The 17267-nt window shown below is 29.9% G+C and overlaps 8 protein-coding genes and 1 non-coding gene across 9 annotated transcripts; 3 read left to right on the top strand and 6 right to left on the bottom strand.

Moving 5' to 3' along the window:
- Positions 1-16: 16 nt before the first annotated feature.
- Positions 17-2028, bottom strand: LOC128960535 (phosphatidylinositol N-acetylglucosaminyltransferase subunit A-like). The gene is made up of 5 exons (XM_054306646.1): positions 1764-2028; positions 1612-1675; positions 1089-1544; positions 913-1034; positions 17-854 (listed from the first exon to the last, which is right to left on the bottom strand). The coding sequence occupies exons 2-5, from the start codon at positions 1623-1625 to the stop codon at positions 82-84; spliced, it is 1365 nt and encodes a 454-aa protein (XP_054162621.1). The 5' UTR covers positions 1626-1675; positions 1764-2028; the 3' UTR covers positions 17-81.
- Positions 2029-2160: 132 nt separating this feature from the next.
- On the bottom strand, positions 2161-5763 carry LOC128960534 (nardilysin-like). The gene is made up of 4 exons (XM_054306645.1): positions 5710-5763; positions 2641-5621; positions 2495-2575; positions 2161-2421 (listed from the first exon to the last, which is right to left on the bottom strand). Exons 1-4 carry the CDS (start codon positions 5744-5746, stop codon positions 2188-2190), a joined length of 3333 nt encoding a protein of 1110 aa, XP_054162620.1. The 5' UTR covers positions 5747-5763; the 3' UTR covers positions 2161-2187.
- Positions 5764-6012: 249 nt separating this feature from the next.
- Positions 6013-7767, top strand: LOC128960536 (uncharacterized). Its single transcript, XM_054306647.1, has 5 exons — positions 6013-6416; positions 6480-6547; positions 6617-6708; positions 6791-7246; positions 7315-7767. The coding sequence occupies exons 1-5, from the start codon at positions 6240-6242 to the stop codon at positions 7728-7730; spliced, it is 1209 nt and encodes a 402-aa protein (XP_054162622.1). The 5' UTR covers positions 6013-6239; the 3' UTR covers positions 7731-7767.
- Positions 7768-8045: 278 nt separating this feature from the next.
- Positions 8046-8773, bottom strand: LOC128959666 (iron-sulfur cluster assembly 1 homolog, mitochondrial-like). The gene is made up of 4 exons (XM_054305668.1): positions 8577-8773; positions 8442-8495; positions 8266-8371; positions 8046-8203 (listed from the first exon to the last, which is right to left on the bottom strand). The coding sequence occupies exons 1-4, from the start codon at positions 8673-8675 to the stop codon at positions 8055-8057; spliced, it is 408 nt and encodes a 135-aa protein (XP_054161643.1). The 5' UTR covers positions 8676-8773; the 3' UTR covers positions 8046-8054.
- A 496-nt stretch (positions 8774-9269) lies between these two features.
- On the bottom strand, positions 9270-10457 carry LOC128960313 (uncharacterized). The gene is made up of 6 exons (XM_054306385.1): positions 10195-10457; positions 10089-10138; positions 9928-10015; positions 9694-9844; positions 9491-9570; positions 9270-9386 (listed from the first exon to the last, which is right to left on the bottom strand). Exons 1-6 carry the CDS (start codon positions 10375-10377, stop codon positions 9270-9272), a joined length of 669 nt encoding a protein of 222 aa, XP_054162360.1. The 5' UTR covers positions 10378-10457.
- Positions 10458-10627: 170 nt separating this feature from the next.
- On the bottom strand, positions 10628-12453 carry LOC128959518 (NSFL1 cofactor p47-like). Its single transcript, XM_054305490.1, has 4 exons — positions 12183-12453; positions 12068-12123; positions 11042-12000; positions 10628-10981 (listed from the first exon to the last, which is right to left on the bottom strand). Exons 1-4 carry the CDS (start codon positions 12238-12240, stop codon positions 10789-10791), a joined length of 1266 nt encoding a protein of 421 aa, XP_054161465.1. The 5' UTR covers positions 12241-12453; the 3' UTR covers positions 10628-10788.
- A 181-nt stretch (positions 12454-12634) lies between these two features.
- On the bottom strand, positions 12635-12718 carry Trnal-cag (transfer RNA leucine (anticodon CAG)). Its single transcript has one exon. It is a non-coding gene; the product is annotated as a tRNA-Leu (tRNA).
- A 103-nt stretch (positions 12719-12821) lies between these two features.
- Positions 12822-14073, top strand: LOC128959854 (tRNA (guanine-N(7)-)-methyltransferase non-catalytic subunit WDR4-like). Its single transcript, XM_054305873.1, has one exon. The coding sequence runs from the start codon at positions 12845-12847 to the stop codon at positions 14033-14035; it is 1191 nt and encodes a 396-aa protein (XP_054161848.1). The 5' UTR covers positions 12822-12844; the 3' UTR covers positions 14036-14073.
- An 830-nt stretch (positions 14074-14903) lies between these two features.
- On the top strand, positions 14904-16903 carry LOC128959458 (spliceosome-associated protein CWC27 homolog). Its single transcript, XM_054305413.1, has 4 exons — positions 14904-15134; positions 15197-16122; positions 16192-16381; positions 16457-16903. Exons 1-4 carry the CDS (start codon positions 15093-15095, stop codon positions 16721-16723), a joined length of 1425 nt encoding a protein of 474 aa, XP_054161388.1. The 5' UTR covers positions 14904-15092; the 3' UTR covers positions 16724-16903.
- The last annotated feature ends 364 nt before the right edge of the window (positions 16904-17267 follow it).

Raw genomic sequence — 17267 nt, 5'->3', positions numbered from 1 at the left:
AATATAATTTGACAAATTAGACATTTTATTTTTAATAAAATATTACAAATAGAAATAATTTAAAAATTAACAAAATTTAAATTAATGTTTAGATGAGAGCATCGGTATATCAATATCTTCAATGTTTTTATCAGAGTTTGAATATTTAAAATTATTAATCGTCAGTTCGGGTGATATGTCGATAGTATGTCGAGGAACGAGGTATTCATAAAGTAGAAACAAGAAGTGTTCGATGACTGCAATGACAATAAAAAGTGGTCCACAAATGGTGCCGCACTGCCAGAACTTATTCAATCGATGGCCCAAATGGTCAATCGGTTCTTTCATTGCCGAATCATAAACTTTTTGTGTTCTCTTTGCAATGTCTTCCCATTGATAATAACTTTTAATTTTCTTATGCGCTTCAAAGGGTGAAATCACATTTCCTGCACTCCTATCAGCCAAAGCTCTTTCTAAGCCATCTAATAGACCTCTGACAGAGGGTTCAGTTAACCAAATCATTTCACTGGGAAGTACTTCTGGAATTCCTCCAACCCTAGTGCTCACCACTTGTAGACCACAAGCGGCCGCCTCGACAATAGCCATACAAAAAGCTTCAGTAAGCGATGCATTGAGGAAGATATCGCCCTGAACTAAGACATGGCGCACATCATCGTGTTTGATGGCACCCAATAAAGTCACTCTGTCCTGGAGTTGATGTCTTTCTACAACTTCTTCAATCACTATCCGTTTGGGTCCATCGCCACCAATAATAAAGCGAATGTCATTAAATTTATTGCATATGATTGGTATAACTCCGGCTAACAAATCAACACCTTTTCGATAGACTAGACGACTGACTACTACTATAGTTGCTATTAAAACAATAATTATTAGAAAATTTAATAAATTGTAGTCATCTATGAAACAAACTGTAAGAACGGTTGAGTTGTTTACTATCTTTGGACGGCATAAATATATCGGTGTCGACAGCATTGGGAATGACTGATATGCGATTCGGTTCGACGCCAGCTCTTAATGCAGTGTTTTCTTTGCTGTTAAAAGATTTAATAAGTTTTTATGTGACTTACAAATGATTAATTGAATACCCGGTATGCGAGACACAGATAACTCGGTTGCAAACAGATAATAATATTTGTAATAACTTATTGGTGATAATAGCACTCGAGTCGGCAAAACCAAAGAGAGAGTGATCGGTAAATACAGTCTTAATATTTAGTGTCTTCGCGTGAAACATAACTTCGTGAGCCAATGCGCTGAATGCCGAGTGGCCGTGAACTATGTCTATGCGCTCACGGATTAAAATATAGCGGACTAACGGAAATGTCGTGAAAAGTGTCGGTAGTGTACACTGATTATAGACGACCCAAACGGGAAGATAATACACTTTAAGACCATTTGTCATATATCGGACACCCGTACGGTCATCGTATGCGTGACTTATGATAATCACTTTATGTCCCAATTGGATCAAACACTGCGACAACTGATAGATATGACTCTCGACTCCTCCAGTATTCGGGTAGAAGAAGTCCGATGCCATGCTATGTGTGGACACATATTCATAATATTAACAATACATTTGCTTATCATTACAACAGTTATAATCACCAAATTCTGTGCATATCTTCTCTCTATTTGTTTACTCTTTTGTTCACTAATTTGATGACAAAAACTACAATTGATTTCAAAAGATATGAAATCTATTAAAATATTTTATATCAAATGTGACCACAATATGACTATTTGTCTCCAATGCTTACCGATTAGTTGACCGCAACTTTTATTATACGGAATACCGCGTTATATGCTTTAAAAACACACCCAATGTTAACACTGTTGTGATACGTGATTGACATCAAATCAAACTTAATTATCACTCAATTTGATTCACATTTATGACAATAAACGATAAGTAATCATATAATTAATGCCACTATTGTTCAGCAATTAATTAGTTTATAAATTATAATTGACTTAACATTAAAAACACATTTCAATAATTATTGCTTAAATTGTAACCAAAATTGTAATGAAAACAATACGGATAACGCTATCTGTTATCAATAAACTAAAAATTATTTCAATTTTTTAATTAAAATTTATTTGATTATATTATTTAATACAATAATTATTTAATTAAATTTGAATAATGATTTGTAAAAATAAGTTAATAATAGTAAAGTGTTAATCAATAACTTTATGGACGGGAAAGATAAATAAATTTCTCTTATATTTATTGATGTCATCAATAAAGTTGTCGTTTTTGTCGGTATTCTTGGCCTTTAAATAAGTTAATCTAAATTTCTTGATTTTTTGTGGCGACTCTTCACTATCACCGCTGTCATCGTTCATCATTGTTACCGGTTTGCCGTCAAATGTCAAACACTCGTCCAAAGACTTCTTGCCGTAACCGACCACCTGATGGTAAACATTGATATAATTATTACAATAAAATTATATTAATATTTAAATATATGAAATCATTCAATACCTGAATACTAAGTTTGCGTTTGTTGGCACTGTTACCTAAAATTTGATTACAGGCCCAGTCTTTAAACTCATCGAATGTGATCTAAATAAGTGTTAATTATTAAATAATATCAACAAAAAAATCTAAAATCCTTTAAATAGTATTACTTTTTCTAAGCATTTAATTTCTTTCGTCAATCGATCGAAACAATAGTTAAACGAAACGATTTCATTCCAGTAACGGTTGAATTCATCACTAAGTTTCAGATCGGGTGCTCTTTTAGCTGTAATTAATGAAATGACGTGATCTCTAAACTTTTGTGGATTCATATTAGATATAATATCAACCATTTGTCTCAAAAAATTTTCAATCCTTTGTTCGACAAAAGTACAGTCAAAGTCATTGCTGGAAGAGTTGACAGTAACACCAAAACCACTGATGCCATACGTATCGTATTCATGGGCCGAAACAAAGTAACCCAAACCCTCTTTAGTTCTTAAAATGTTAAAACACGGCTCTTCCATAACTGAAGAGAGCACTGATAGCATACATTGAAGACTAATGCTTCCGGGCGTTAACTGATAGTAATTGGTTATCGAAGAGTTTTTATTTTCAGTTGAAAGCGATACAACTCGACAAAAGCCATGACCTACTGGTATCTGTGCTGTTGTCAGCTTTGGTTCTTCTAAATTATCTGAATGTCGATCTAAACCCAATTTATTTTCAATTTTAGTCATTAAATCAATTGATTCATCTTTCGTAAAGTTTCCTTCAATTAGTGACTCGATATAAAAATTAGAAAAATATTTGGACACAAATGACTGCAGACTTTGTTCATCAATTGCATTGAGAACTGTTCTTCTGTCGACTGCATTATAAAACTTTTGGCTCAAAACACTTAGTCTTAGCGATAGATTTAAATTGTTTGCATCAATAAAATTATTGTGATATTCTTTGCCGACGTGTGTCTTCACATCATTAAACACTCGATTATCTACTTTAAAGTTAATCATTTTGTCGAGTATAGTGTCGAGTAATAAACTAAGTTTGTCATTAAATCCGGCCACTGTTACCACTAAACCAACAGTGGTTTGTCTAATACTGTAATAAAGTCCGGCTAAAGTGGCGTCATATACCTCTTCACTAAGAATTTGCACCAAAATCTCGACAAACAGATCCATCATTATTGCACTTTCAATAGATTCCAAAAAGTTAGACGAAATTAAATGCAATTTCATAATAGCTTTTGGAAGCTTAAACTTGTCGTCAGATTTATACCAAAGTTTAACTCTGCTTTTGTTCAGCACTTTTGTCGGATGAAGTGTTTTGTCCGAAAGATTTACTTTTTTGATCTCAAAATCAGTGGCAATGTATGGATTAGGTATCGGAAAATGAAATCGATTTGTTAAAACATCTTTAGATTTAAATTCTAACCATTTTTTTGGCACATCATTGACAGTATATTTAGTTCCGAACCACTTCTCTATTTGGACGTCTTTTTTGTCTTTAAAAACATTGGTTAATAAGCGGACAAACTGTGCGTTATTTGGCGTTAAAAGATTGAGATAACTCTGAATCAATTGTCCGTCGTATTCAAAAAATTTGTTTCCACACAAAACATATTCAATTGGATATGTTTTCAAATTGTTGGCCAACTTCTTGACGTAATCAATGGCAGTGTGTTCTTCCTGCCAATTGAATCCATTCTTCTCGATTCTCTTCATTTCTTTAAAAAACCATTCCTTTGGTCCTTCTTTTTGCAAAACATTCAAATATTCAAAAATATATTCAATTACTTTATCAATCTTTTCATTTCCTAATTCTGTTAATTTAATAACAATTTGAAAAACTGAAGAATATTTATTATTTGAAAATCCGGAGTCATCGATACCACCGACCAGTTCTAGGGCTAAATTTTCTTTCCTAAGAAAAGATATTAAACTACCCTTTCCTTCGTGTCCAACAATATTTCCCAAATAATGAAGAGGTGATGATTTATAATGTTGAGTAACTGGAGGTAACCACCAGTAAAGGGCAATCTGATCCGCTTCGTTGACCGGTTCGACAATAAATAGTTTATTGTAATTGAGATTATTATCAAAAGGTTTTCCAAATTTAGTTTCATTAGAGACCTCTTTACTGATTTCATTGTTACGAACTAATGGTTTGATTTGACCGAATAAATCTGTAATCCATTGTTCTATAGTTTCGAGAGCTTCTTGTGATTGAATCACAAGATGAATATTATCCGAATGATAATATTTTTCGACAAACTCTTTGACATATTTTTGAGTTTCGATACCATTTTGTTCGGGTAATGTCTTGAGAGACAATTTGTTACCCCAAGCAAACTGATTGAAAGGGTGTTCTTCATTGGCTAAGTTATTAAATATTTGTTCCAGTCTTACATCGTCATCGGGAAGCGCTGAGTTATATTCAATGTCTACAGGTTTTACTTCCCGATCAATGGACTCACTTCTAAGTAATGGATGAATGAAACAATGGGCCAAACGTTTGAGTGCACCGTAAAGGTGTTTCTTCTGAACCTCCACTTCATACATAGTGTACTCATACTCTGTGTGTGCATTTTGATAGCCACCTCTACTGGTCAGGTAGTCATCCAAATCGTTCTCTTCGGGAAACTCTTTTGAACCCATTGTCAATACGTGTTCCACCAGATGTGCTAAACCTTGCATTTCTTTAGGATTTGCAAAACTCCCGGTGCGGACAACTATAGCAACGGCTGAAAACTTGTCATTTGGTTTCTTCTTTAAATTCAATCTCTGACTCATCTCTTGTTCATTGGACTCACTCTTGTCATCGCAATCTGAAGACACGTCGGTTAACTCATCAGATGTGTTGCCCTCACTGTCACTCAAATCACTGGCATTTGAATCGTTGGTATTGTCGGTAATGTTGGCGTACGTCGGGTCGGATACGAGAAGTGCTTTCAAACCATTAGTCAAAACAATGTATTTATAATTGAGTTTATCATTAGTTGACTTAAGTAACGATTTGTCCACAATTTGGTCATTCAGTTGGCCATCAATTGTCGACATCTTTACCAATGTTTTAGTCACCAAATAATTTGCACGTTTTGAGTGACAATTTTGCACCAAATTATGTGTTAAACGATTATAACAATTGCCTAAAAATTTTATTCAAATAAATATGTTTTTCAATTAAACTATTTATAGAAAAATATTTATATAAATAATAAAATTAATTAATATTACAATTAAAACACTTTTTGAAAGCATTGAAAACATTCATTCAATTAATTATTTAATGATTGTATAAATCATTGAAATAGAGGTCGCAGTCATTCAATCATATGTTTAACATTCAAATAACTAATTTATCTTTAATTATAGAAAACATTAATAATAATATAAAACAATTAATTTTAGTTAAAATTAATTAAAAACTAATTAAATATTAAATATCATAATTAGTGATAAATCTAAAGATCGCCGAAAATGTGATCTAATAAGAGTCAGTGTCGACCTCTAGTCCGACAAAAATATGATTTTCTATCAAATGTTTTGATTAGACGTCACCTAAAAGTGTGACTCAATTGACAAACAATTAGTATTATATTAGTTATGATTTGAACGACAATTAAATGAGAATTTAGACAAATATTGCAATTAATATACAAATCAAATGATATATTTTTATCACTTATTAAACAATTGATTAAATAATGACTTAAATAATGGCATTCAATGGTTAATCTTAAGGTTGAAGGTATCTGAAGACAGCAATGTTGCCGAAGACTCACCGTATGATAGGTTTGTGTTCTTCAGCCAATTTCATCAATGCTGCCGACCGTATAATAATGCCGATGGCTATCGTGTCGATGGCCGATGAGTTCAATTGGTCACTCTATTGGCAGGGATGGGTCTTAAGTGCTTTTGCTTTCGGTTATATCACTAGTCAGGTATTGTATTTGATTTTATCACTTTATATACCATTTGAATAATGTGTTGATATCGACAATCAGGTCATCGGAGCGACCGCTGCCACTAAATTTGGCGGAAAAACTGTGTTGACATCCGCTGTGTTTTTGTGGTATTTTTTACTATTTATTTTGTTTATTAAATAAATATAAAATAATTTACTTCCTATATCTCAATACAGGTCAGTCTCAACACTAATTACACCACTAGTGGCCTCGCGTTTAGATCTTTTAATTATATGTCGCGTTGTTTTAGGTCTCGGAGAAGGATTGGGTATGACTTAAATGCTAAACCATTTGAACGATATTTAAATGTCAAATGTTTTTGTTATATGTATTGTATATATGAAAACCAGGTTTGCCCACAATCTTTCACATCTTCGCCTACTCGGTTCCAGTGCCTGAAAGATCCCGTGCTTTTGGCTATTTAGTAGCCTCAGGAACTATTGGCCAAACAGTGGCAGCACTTATTTGTCCACATTTGCCGTGGAAGTGGACATTCTATACGTTCGGAACGTTAGGTATTGTTTGGGTTTTAGTTTGGATTATCTTATACTCTGAAATTAGAGACGTCGGTGAAGATGAACTTCCATTAGTTTATCCGAAAGTAAATTCAAAGAATGTTCGGTGGACTCAGTTTATAAGCCATTGGCCACTTTGGGCCATATATATAGCACATTTCGCCATGAATTGGTCTAATTATATTATAATGCAATGGTTGCCGACTTATTTATCAAGAAATCTTGGCGCTAATAAAGAGAGTATCAGTTTAACAGCTGTGCCTTATATTGTCAACTCTATGTTAGGAGTGGGTGAGTAATATCATGTAATGTTTATTTGTACTGTAATTGTTGATTTAATTAACTTATTTGGTGACCAGTGGCCGGACATCTAGCAGATGGCTTAATAGCTCGAAAGTGGACAGTTTTATCAGTGCGTCGTTTAATGACAGTCATTGGTTTGGTGGGTCCGGCAATATTTATGTTACTTTTTTGTTCAGTCAAGAGTTTGCTTTTTGCCGTGATTTTCGTGTCACTGTCAATGGCTTTGTGTTCATTTAATAGCGCCGGTCATCTCTCCAATCACGCAGACGTGGCTCCCAATCACGCGGGAATCACGTTTGCCGTTTCCAATACATTAGCTACTATTCCAGGAATCCTTTGCGGTCCACTAACAGCCGAACTTGTGGTTGAATCGCACGGTCGATGGTTTCCCGTGTTTGTATTGGCGGCCACTATAAACTTTGTCGGCTCTGTTATATACACGAGTCAGAGCTCTGCCTCTCAAATCATTTGATTTGTATATTTTGTATGTTTTTGTGAAAGTCTATACTTGTTGTCATTAATTACAAGTGTTTATCATTAAATTATTTGTATATAAATAATTTGTTTACAATGTAATATCAAACAATTATAAATAATCGTTGATTTAAATTATTGAAAATTATGACAATTATATTAATGATGTTAATATTAATAAGTTTTTATAATTTTATTAAATTATTTAATTTAAATGAATTACTAAATTAAAGACTATATCAAATTGATAACAAAATTATAGTAATATTGTTAATTACAAGATATCTACAAAATGATTGTTAGTAATGAGTGGTACTATTGTTTAAATGGTAAAAGACTCGCCACAACCACACGTTCCCTTCACGTTAGGGTTGTTGAAGACAAACTCAGATGAAAGCTTTGTCTCAACGAAATCCATTTCAGTGCCCAATAGAGACAACTGTGCCTTTGAATCAATCAATACCCGAACACCTGATTAGAAAATCAAGTGTTTCATCAAATGAATAATTGATGACATTTTGTGTCACACATACCGTCTTGAATGACCTCTTCATCAAACTTTTGCTTTTGTTTTACATAATCGAGAGAATAACTTAAACCATTACAACCTCTTTGTTTGACACCAATGCGGAGTCCAATCTGTTATTGATTTCAACACAATTATATCAAACAATTAGTTGATTTTAAATTTAAATCAATCAACACTTACGACACCGTCTTTGCCTTCAATCAACCTCTTGATCCGTTTGACCGCCGCTTCCGTCTAAATCATTTAATTCAATAATTAATGTTTAATTAATTTTAAAAAGTTATTTAATCATATGATAATCGGTAAAAGATTTACCAAAACAATCGCAGATCGATTGGACACAAACTTTTTGCTATTATTGGCGCCGTTGACGGCCCGGACAGTGGCCGCAAAGGTCTTAAAACCGACGGACATTCAATTCAAGTATTGATTTAATTAAAACAATTGACAACTTTTTCAATCAAAACATTGATTTGTTTACTGTATTTATCAATCAGTTTGTGTTGTATTTAACAAATAACGTGTAATTATTCAATACATCACATGAATCTTATTATGCAATTTTGAAATATATTTTTAATTGATTTTTTATTTTTAAGATTTTTAATATTAATAATTTAATATTAAACATAATATTATATTTACATTTCATTAAAAAATATTTTGTAGAAATATTTATTTATAATATAACTGTATATTGAAATTCTATATCAGAATATTCATGTGATTTAAATTTTATGGAAAGCTATTTATTGTTATAATTTATTACTGAAAAATATAACATTATTTAAATTATAAATTAATAAAATAATTAATTTTTTATATGCTTTTCATTAATATTAATTAATATTAATTTTAAGTGATTTTTAACTAAATAGAAATAAATGCTAATAATTATGTTATAATTATCAAACATTTATAATTTTATTTAATAAATGAGTTATTATTTATATATAAATAATTAAATACAATAATATTAAGTAAATGAATAATTAATTGGTTAATGTGTTATTCTTCAAGTATTTCAATTTCACATTTAATGTTATTTCGGGCCACACTTTCATATTTATCATAAAACTCTTTAGTGGCAAATATCTTAGGAATCATTAATAATGATTTTAAAACCTAATAAATATAAATTAATTTTGAGTTCATCAGAATAATAAATTTTATATATTTATAATATAATAATAATAATTATTATTATTTGTTAATTAATTATACAATACTTTTGCACGAATTGTTTTATAAGTAGTTTCATCCATGAAATTGTATTCATCTCTTATCTTCAATGCATATCCTGTATAGGCTTTAATCATAAATTAATTGATTTAAAAATCATTTAAATTGTTTAATATAGGTATAATATATAGTAAATTGGATTCAAATAGATTATATCAATATAATATATTGTATAATAATTTAATATTACATTCAGGATTAGATCCCAAATAACTTAAATCAAAGTCTAAGAAATAATGTTTGTCTTCATTTCCAAAGATTGTCTCACTTTTATGTTCTTCAGTTAAATGAGTTTTTGTTAATATAATTAATTCAATCACTTCATTATAAATAGTATTATTCTATGAAAAATTATGATTCAATTTTTAATAATTAATTAGTTATCAAAAATAAATAAATATATTAATAATAAACAATTGAATACCAAATTAAGATCTGCTTCTTCGGCAAATTGTTTGAACAATTCAATGCTTTTCTCTTCGTTGTCAACCGATTTTGGATCATAACTCAAACTAATTATAATTTAAAATTTATTATTTAAATTACTAGTAATCTTTAAAAATATTAATAATTTAATTGAAATACTTTTTAAAAAATATAGCATATGATACACATTTAGCTGATTTTATATTTTTCTGAAACAATTGAATAAAAATTAAATTAATCAAATAATTATAAACTTATTTAAAACCTGGTATTCATCCAAATGGATAAACATATTTGCGATGTGTTTTAAATCGTAATGTTTTCTCAAAATATTGACTTTATATTCATTTTGGATGCTTTGCCACCACTTGTCTCTTACATCACTTCTTACACTTTCATTGAGAATATTCCACAATTGCCTTAATTTTTCATTTACTTCAGAATCCATATTAAAATTAATTAAAATACTATTTATTTTAATTTTTATTAAATCAAATTTTTACATTCAACGTAAACAATAGTCTGGCGCCTAACATATCGATCAGTAGTAAATAAGTATAAAAAAATCAATATTTTCAAACACAGTTTTGACGCAAATAAAATTTACCTCCTTTTTACTGTATTGTTAGTTATAAACTACATTAAATAAATATTCAATCAAATAAATTATCGTTAGAAAATTTTTATTAAATATTTTTGTTTCACAAATAATTTCGATACATAAGATTATAATAAAAATATTTATAAAACAATTTTTAAATATACGGCATATCATAAACATCACAAAATATTCTATTATTTAAAAAAACAAATTATGTAATCGATTGATATAATTATTATATCAAAAGTTATTTGTCATTCATTTAATTCTTTGAACAATTGATGCATTCAACAGATTTGCATCTTTTATAGATAACGTTTCGTCAGTCAGTTCTTTGTTAGGAAATGTTGTCATTAAACCAAAGCTTTGGGCCGAATATATGGGACGAGAGGTACAAATAAAATGTCTGATATCAGCAATAGTATGCGTTATATTCAGTTTGACTACCAAACTATATAAACAAATAAATCAATTATTAAAATATAATCAAAAAACATATTAAAAGACAAACCGGGATCCGTCAGTCAATCGTATTTGAATACTAGTTGTCGGTTTAGTTTCATCTACTTTTAGTTGCTTTACAGCTTCAGCTTCGGTAACTTTGGGATCAAAATTAGATTGTAATGTCTGAGTGATCACAACATCAGCGGCTGGTGATCCCAATCGATGTCCTTCGCCTGCAAATAGTTTCATTGACTTTTTCGGAGGTATAAAATCTTCGTGTTTATGATCTTCAAGATTGAGATGAACTTCCTGTCCGCCGGACTGTTGAATCAATTCTCTGGGAATTTCGCCCTTTTTTATTGAATTTAGAAACTCTTGATTTTGTGGATCATTATACTCGCGAAGAGGTCCGTCATCAATACTAAAACCATTTCTCCAAAACTTTAAAATCATATCTCGATTTTGCTTTTGATTGTGAACTGCAAATTGAGATGAAACAGCTGATGGCTGTTCTGAAGTAGATCCGAGTTTAAACCCATGACCACCAAATGAATTTATACGTCTTTGTGCGCTCACCTCTTCATTGGGATCAATAACTTCAGCGCCGTGTTCTTTAGCCGACTGAAACATATTTTGAACTAATTTGTCTGTATTTTTCTTTTTTGGTCCTAAAACTTGTTGACCGCTGTGTTCAGAACCACCGGCATAGAAGGCCTGTCCTTCTTCATCACTTTCTCCTTCACCGGAATCTGATTTCGGTTTCAAAGAACCCAGAGTTGCAATATTTGAAGATAAGTGAGATTTTTGTGTATTCTTTGATGACTTTGCGCTATCTTTTGACGTCATGGCTTGCAATGGCATCTCATCATCACTCGAGTTATCACTTGTGTTATGAATTGGTTTATTGCTAAACATTTGTTGCAATTCATGCGCTCTTTTTTGTTCTTCACTGGTTTGAGGATTGGGTGCATTAGTTGGAATCGCTATGTCTTCAGTGGCCGTTTCGTAAAAAGATTGAATGGCCAACTGGTTTAGTAATCAACAACAATATCATTACATTTCATAGCAATGGCAAGTGTTTTCAATGACATACCGATAGATCCCAATTAGCCGACTCTAAGTAAAACTCTCCTCTTGAAGCCTCAACACCTGAAATCAAACCACAATTATCATGACATCCACTGACACACCAATTGACAATTGCTTACCAGTTATGCCACAAAAGTTAGATATCAATTCATCTTTGGATTGAGGATTTGTGTCCATTGCTATTAAGTGTCCAAACAATCAGTCAATAAGTTATCAGTTTTATGACAATTCAATAATCATTTGAATCATTCAATACATTAATGCAAGTCATTCATTGAGTCAGTCATACAATGCATTAACAATACACTAAAATACTGCACATTTTGTACTACTATTGTATACTTTAGTTATTAGTTATACAACACTACTGTAAACTACTGTAAAATATTGGAAATCATTTCAAATTGCAATGCATTCATAAATACATAATCTTAACAACGTTTAAATAATCGGTAAAAACAACATTCAGACTGATTTTGTGTCAAATTAGTTAATTAGTAATAATAATAAAAATTAAAAATATAATTGTGTTGAATAAAAATGCAATATTAGAATTGGCAAAAATATAATTTGTCAGAAGTGGGATTCGAACCCACGCCTCCAGGAGGAGACTGCGACCTGAACGCAGCGCCTTAGACCACTCGGCCATCCTGACTATGTTCACACTATCTCTTAATTATCATTACTATTATAACATTTTTTATATGTCTATTAAAGCATGCGTTTAATGTAATGCCAAACACATGTCAATCACATTATTATTATTGTTTTTATCATAAATATGTTGTTCACTGTTTGTCACCAATTTGTGGCCATTTGTCACATCAATACAAATAACAAACAACTGATTATATATGACCTGAAAAGTGATGACAAAAGTCATATCGATATCCAATCAATTGTTTGCGCGGATAAAAACAATGAGAAGACACAACCCGTGACCGATGACTATACAATACTTTGCGGTGATTTCAATGCCCGAAATGATTGTCTGGCCATCGCTGACAACAGAAAACAGTTAATTATCTTTCAATATATTGACAAACAATGGAAACAAACATTTAAGACAAAAGTTTCTCGAAATTGTATTAAATTATTGTTTTCTATAAACAATTCGGTGATTTGCGGACACAAATCGGGTGATGTTTTTGAATATGAAATGAATGACAGTTATTGTAATTCACAATCTGGTGACTACTTAGATGGTGGCCGACTATTATTAGGTCACTGTTCAATGCTATTAGACGTAATACAGACACAAAACGGCAAGTATTTGATAACGACTGACAGAGACGAGAAGATTCGGGTCTCAAGATATCCCAATACTTATAATATTGAAACCTATTGTTTGGGACACAAGGAGTTTGTTTCATCTGTTGGTTCTTTTAATGATAAGATATTAGTGTCCGGTTCTGGAGACGGATCTATTAGATTGTGGAATATAAACGATGGAAAACAAGTCAATCTATTGAATTGTGATCCAAATGAAGACAATCAAACAGAAACTCGCACTCAATTTGCAGTCAAGAAGTTAGTCACTAATTGTGACATTTTATGCGTTTCTTTCTTTAAGCAATCGGTGGTAAATGTCTATACATATGAGTCCACAAATCTAACTATAAAACTGATTCATAATTTAAATCTAAAGACTGAACCGATTAACTTATACTTTGATATCAATGAAACTAACGTCTTATGGATTTTATTGGCAACAGATGTGAAACCATTAAATTTATTTAAAATAAGTGAAGAAAATATTATTAATTATGATATTTACCACAAAATAGTCGATGAATTGAATAATAATCAAAGATTTGTCAATAATTGTGTTAATGCTCTAAAAAATACTGATTTCGAGGGTCTATACAAACAATCATTTAATAATGTGGAGACATATATGAAACAAAAACAAGAGAGACAACAAACTAACAATAAAAAGACAAAGTTTTACCACTTTTCAGATGATAATTAGTGTCAAAAATATTTATTTCTTATTAAGTGATTATAAAACAATATATTTGATAATTTTATTTTTTGTAATATTAAAATATTTTCTTTAATAAATTATTAATAGTAGTTATTAATTACAATTATCTGGTTATTAATATTATTTGATTTTTTTTCTGAACTTTGCTTCTATTTAACACTTGATTTATATATTAATATATTATCAAACCATATATTATAATGTTATCATTTTTTTGTATTATAAGTATAGTATAAACATGTATAAAATAAAAAGTTTGTGATAAACTTTATTACCGTTAGATGTAATTTAATATAGTATTAGTCAAACTTGTTTACTGATTTTATATTTTGAAAAATTATTGTATAAATTAATAGATTTTTCGAAATATCAATATTTCGCAATTAATTTACAATAAAATAAGTAAATAAGGAATAATATTATGAAATTGTTTGAAACAATAAGTTTATTGCAATTTTCAAATTAAGTTTAGTTATAACTATACTTCTAATATTTCTGTAATTATAATACTAAAAAATTGGTTGAGAATAAAATTATGATAAATTGAAAGATAAATTAATTGTGAGAAAAGATGATAATTATTGTTTCAAACATTGTTTTACATATTAATGAGATATAATTGCATTTAAATGAGAAAATTTAAGATATTTTTAATACAAATACGAAAATTTTAATTTATTAATTTTCAGGTACAGTATTATAATTTTTTTATTTATATTTTTTAGTCATAATTTTGTTAATATTAACAAAATATTTGAAGTTTAGTTATATTAATATATTATTGCAAAACATTTGTGCAATCAATTGGTTGTATTTATGTATACTATGTATAGATTACCCCATATTTAGTGCAAAATGGACTCAACTGTTGACAAGCATTTTGAGTGTCTAATAGTATTAACGATTGTTTAGTCATATAATAGTTTGATTACAATTGAATTAACTATTGATTTATAACTATTTGTATAACAATTAATGGATTTTAGTAATTGAATGACGAGTTGTTTCAAAGATTTTATAAATTGTTAACACATCCCAAACAATGAGCAATATTTACATTCAAGAGCCACCAACTAATGGCAAAGTATGCATCTGTTAATTGGTTACAATTTATGTCAATTGATTACAATTTGTTTATCAAAATAGGTTTTACTGAAGACAAGTGTCGGTGATATTGACATTGAGTTGTGGTCTCGAGAGTGTCCTAAGACCTGCAGAAATTTTATCCAATTATGTCTTGAAGGCTATTATGATAATAATATTTTTCATCGTTTGGTTAAAGGATTTATTGTCCAAACGGGTGACCCGACTGGCACTGGAATGGGCGGCGAATCGATATATGGTCAGCCATTCAAAGATGAGTTACACTCTCGGTTAAGATTTGTTCGCAGAGGTCTCGTAGCTATGGCTAACAGTGGTGTCAAAGACGACAACACCAGTCAATTCTTCTTTACTTTAGATTCATGTCTTGAGTTGCAAAACAAACACACAATTTTCGGTAAAGTCACCGGAAATACCATTTATAATATGATTAAGTTAGAGGAGAGTGAAGTCGACCAAAATGAGAGACCATTACATCCCTATAAAATACATTCAACCGAAATATTATTAAATCCCTTTCCCGATATAATTCCGAGACAAACGAATAATCAAAAGAAAAGCGAAACAAAAGTGGAACAGAAGTCACAATCAAAGGCGACAAAGAATTTTAATTTACTTTCATTTGGAGACGAGGCTGAAGAAGAAGAGGAAGAAATAATTAGTGTTTCCAAAGACTTTAAAGGAAAAAGTAAAAGTAGTCACGATTTGCTTAAAGATGACCCAAAACTAAGTTCATTGCCTGCTGTGGACACTAAAGATTTGATGACATCTGATAGCGATAGAGAAGATGAGAAAAACAATGATTCGGACGAAAATCTTGAAGAAAAAAGTGAACGTTTGGATAGAATTAAAGCTAAACTAAAGAAAGAAGAGATTAATTGTAAAAAAGATGAGGAATACTTAGATAAAGATGAAGAAGAATTCTTTAAAAACGAAGATATGATGAAAATTAAGAAACAAGAGTCGTGTTTGTATGTACTGTACTGTACTTTGAAATAAATTATAAATATTATGAATTATTTTATTTAATTAATATTAAGGTCTAAAGTTAGGGATGAGTTTAAAGCTTTAAAGAAACAGATGTGTTCCGAACTTAAGAAGAAATGCGAAAAAATAAGTAAATGCAAAGTCTATGACAATCCAGCGGTCAAAGAGTTTATTGAAGAGGCAAAGAAATACAAAGAAGCGACTAATAAATTGCCCAAAAAAGGACACTCAAGAGAATCACTTGTAAGTCATTTATTAAATAACTTTTTAAAAAATTATTGGTTTATAAATTAATTTTTTTTATATGTATATAATTAGTGTTTAAGTTTATTAGAAAAATTCAAAACTCGATTATTAACTATAAAAGAAGGGGAATGTAGTGAAGGGAAAAAAGATGACTCCGACTGGTTATCACATCAAATGGTTTGTCATAAAGAAGAAGAAAAATCTGTTTTGGCTAAAGACGCTAATCTTAAGAATGATGAGGAATGGTATGACATTCACGATCCAAGAAATCCTATTAATAAGAGACGTCGAGAGGAAGGCTTAGAGAAACACAACATAAAGAAAACTCGTGTCAATTGAGTTGTTATATGAACTGATATTTTATTCATTTTCATTATATATAATATCATAAAATCATTATTATATTACGGTATATATACAGTACATAATTGTTATTATATGATATTTTTATTGTAAGTTAAGTGAATATTATGATTTGATATACCGATACATTTGGATTATTACCGATAATATGTGAGATTACCATAAAATTTTCAAAGTTCTCTATAATATTATAACTTTTTAACAAAATTGAGTTAAAATTTAGTTACCGATAGTTTCAAATTATATACCGCTAAGTAAAAAATATTGAACTATTATTGAATGATATGTATTGCTTTTAACATATTTAAAACTAAATATTTTTAAAAATATTTAAGACATTGAAAACTGCAATATTTATAACTTTTTATTACTTATAAATGTTATTCATATACTTATTTTTTAATTGTAAATATGTATTAATAGTTATCATTTATTACGGTAATGACAAATTGAAAATGTACATTTATTATTTTGTATAATAATAAATATTTATATTTAATTTACTCATTTAAACAAATAA

This window comes from Oppia nitens, unplaced genomic scaffold (assembly GCF_028296485.1).
Source record: "Oppia nitens isolate AA-2021 unplaced genomic scaffold, nextdenovo-longstitch-racon4-pilon3 scaffold4_pilon_pilon_pilon, whole genome shotgun sequence".
Taxonomy (NCBI): Eukaryota; Metazoa; Arthropoda; class Arachnida; order Sarcoptiformes; family Oppiidae; genus Oppia; species Oppia nitens.
The sequence above is the reverse complement of the archived record's forward strand: the minus strand, read 5'-3'. Positions and strand labels throughout refer to the sequence as shown.

Coding starts and splice junctions, on each gene's coding strand:
- LOC128959666 (XM_054305668.1), bottom strand. CDS start 8,675: ATGTCCGTCGGTTTTAAGACCTTTGCGGCCACTGTCCGGGCCGTCAAC. Junction 8,372..8,441: donor TTGAAGGCAAAGACGGTGTC/GTAAGTGTTGAT, acceptor AATCAATAACAG/ATTGGACTCCGCATTGGTGT. Junction 8,204..8,265: donor TGAAGAGGTCATTCAAGACG/GTATGTGTGACA, acceptor TTTTCTAATCAG/GTGTTCGGGTATTGATTGAT.
- LOC128960536 (XM_054306647.1), top strand. CDS start 6,240: ATGTTGCCGAAGACTCACCGTATGATAGGTTTGTGTTCTTCAGCCAAT. Junction 6,548..6,616: donor ACATCCGCTGTGTTTTTGTG/GTATTTTTTACT, acceptor ATCTCAATACAG/GTCAGTCTCAACACTAATTA. Junction 6,709..6,790: donor AGGTCTCGGAGAAGGATTGG/GTATGACTTAAA, acceptor TATGAAAACCAG/GTTTGCCCACAATCTTTCAC.
- LOC128960535 (XM_054306646.1), bottom strand. Junction 1,035..1,088: donor ATCTGTGTCTCGCATACCGG/GTATTCAATTAA, acceptor ATCTTTTAACAG/CAAAGAAAACACTGCATTAA. Junction 855..912: donor ACAACTCAACCGTTCTTACA/GTTTGTTTCATA, acceptor TTGTTTTAATAG/CAACTATAGTAGTAGTCAGT.
- LOC128959854 (XM_054305873.1), top strand. CDS start 12,845: ATGTTGTTCACTGTTTGTCACCAATTTGTGGCCATTTGTCACATCAAT.
- LOC128959518 (XM_054305490.1), bottom strand. CDS start 12,240: ATGGACACAAATCCTCAATCCAAAGATGAATTGATATCTAACTTTTGT. Junction 12,124..12,182: donor TAACTTTTGTGGCATAACTG/GTAAGCAATTGT, acceptor GTTTGATTTCAG/GTGTTGAGGCTTCAAGAGGA. Junction 10,982..11,041: donor CGATTGACTGACGGATCCCG/GTTTGTCTTTTA, acceptor TTGTTTATATAG/TTTGGTAGTCAAACTGAATA.
- LOC128959458 (XM_054305413.1), top strand. CDS start 15,093: ATGAGCAATATTTACATTCAAGAGCCACCAACTAATGGCAAA. Junction 15,135..15,196: donor AGCCACCAACTAATGGCAAA/GTATGCATCTGT, acceptor TTATCAAAATAG/GTTTTACTGAAGACAAGTGT. Junction 16,123..16,191: donor AAGAAACAAGAGTCGTGTTT/GTATGTACTGTA, acceptor ATTAATATTAAG/GTCTAAAGTTAGGGATGAGT.
- LOC128960534 (XM_054306645.1), bottom strand. CDS start 5,746: ATGAATGTTTTCAATGCTTTCAAAAAGTGTTTTAATT. Junction 5,622..5,709: donor TTTCAAAAAGTGTTTTAATT/GTAATATTAATT, acceptor TAAAATTTTTAG/GCAATTGTTATAATCGTTTA. Junction 2,422..2,494: donor AACGCAAACTTAGTATTCAG/GTATTGAATGAT, acceptor GTTTACCATCAG/GTGGTCGGTTACGGCAAGAA.
- LOC128960313 (XM_054306385.1), bottom strand. CDS start 10,377: ATGGATTCTGAAGTAAATGAAAAATTAAGGCAATTGTGGAATATTCTC. Junction 9,571..9,693: donor TTTGGGATCTAATCCTGAAT/GTAATATTAAAT, acceptor TTATGATTAAAG/CCTATACAGGATATGCATTG. Junction 9,387..9,490: donor ATAAAACAATTCGTGCAAAA/GTATTGTATAAT, acceptor TATATTTATTAG/GTTTTAAAATCATTATTAAT.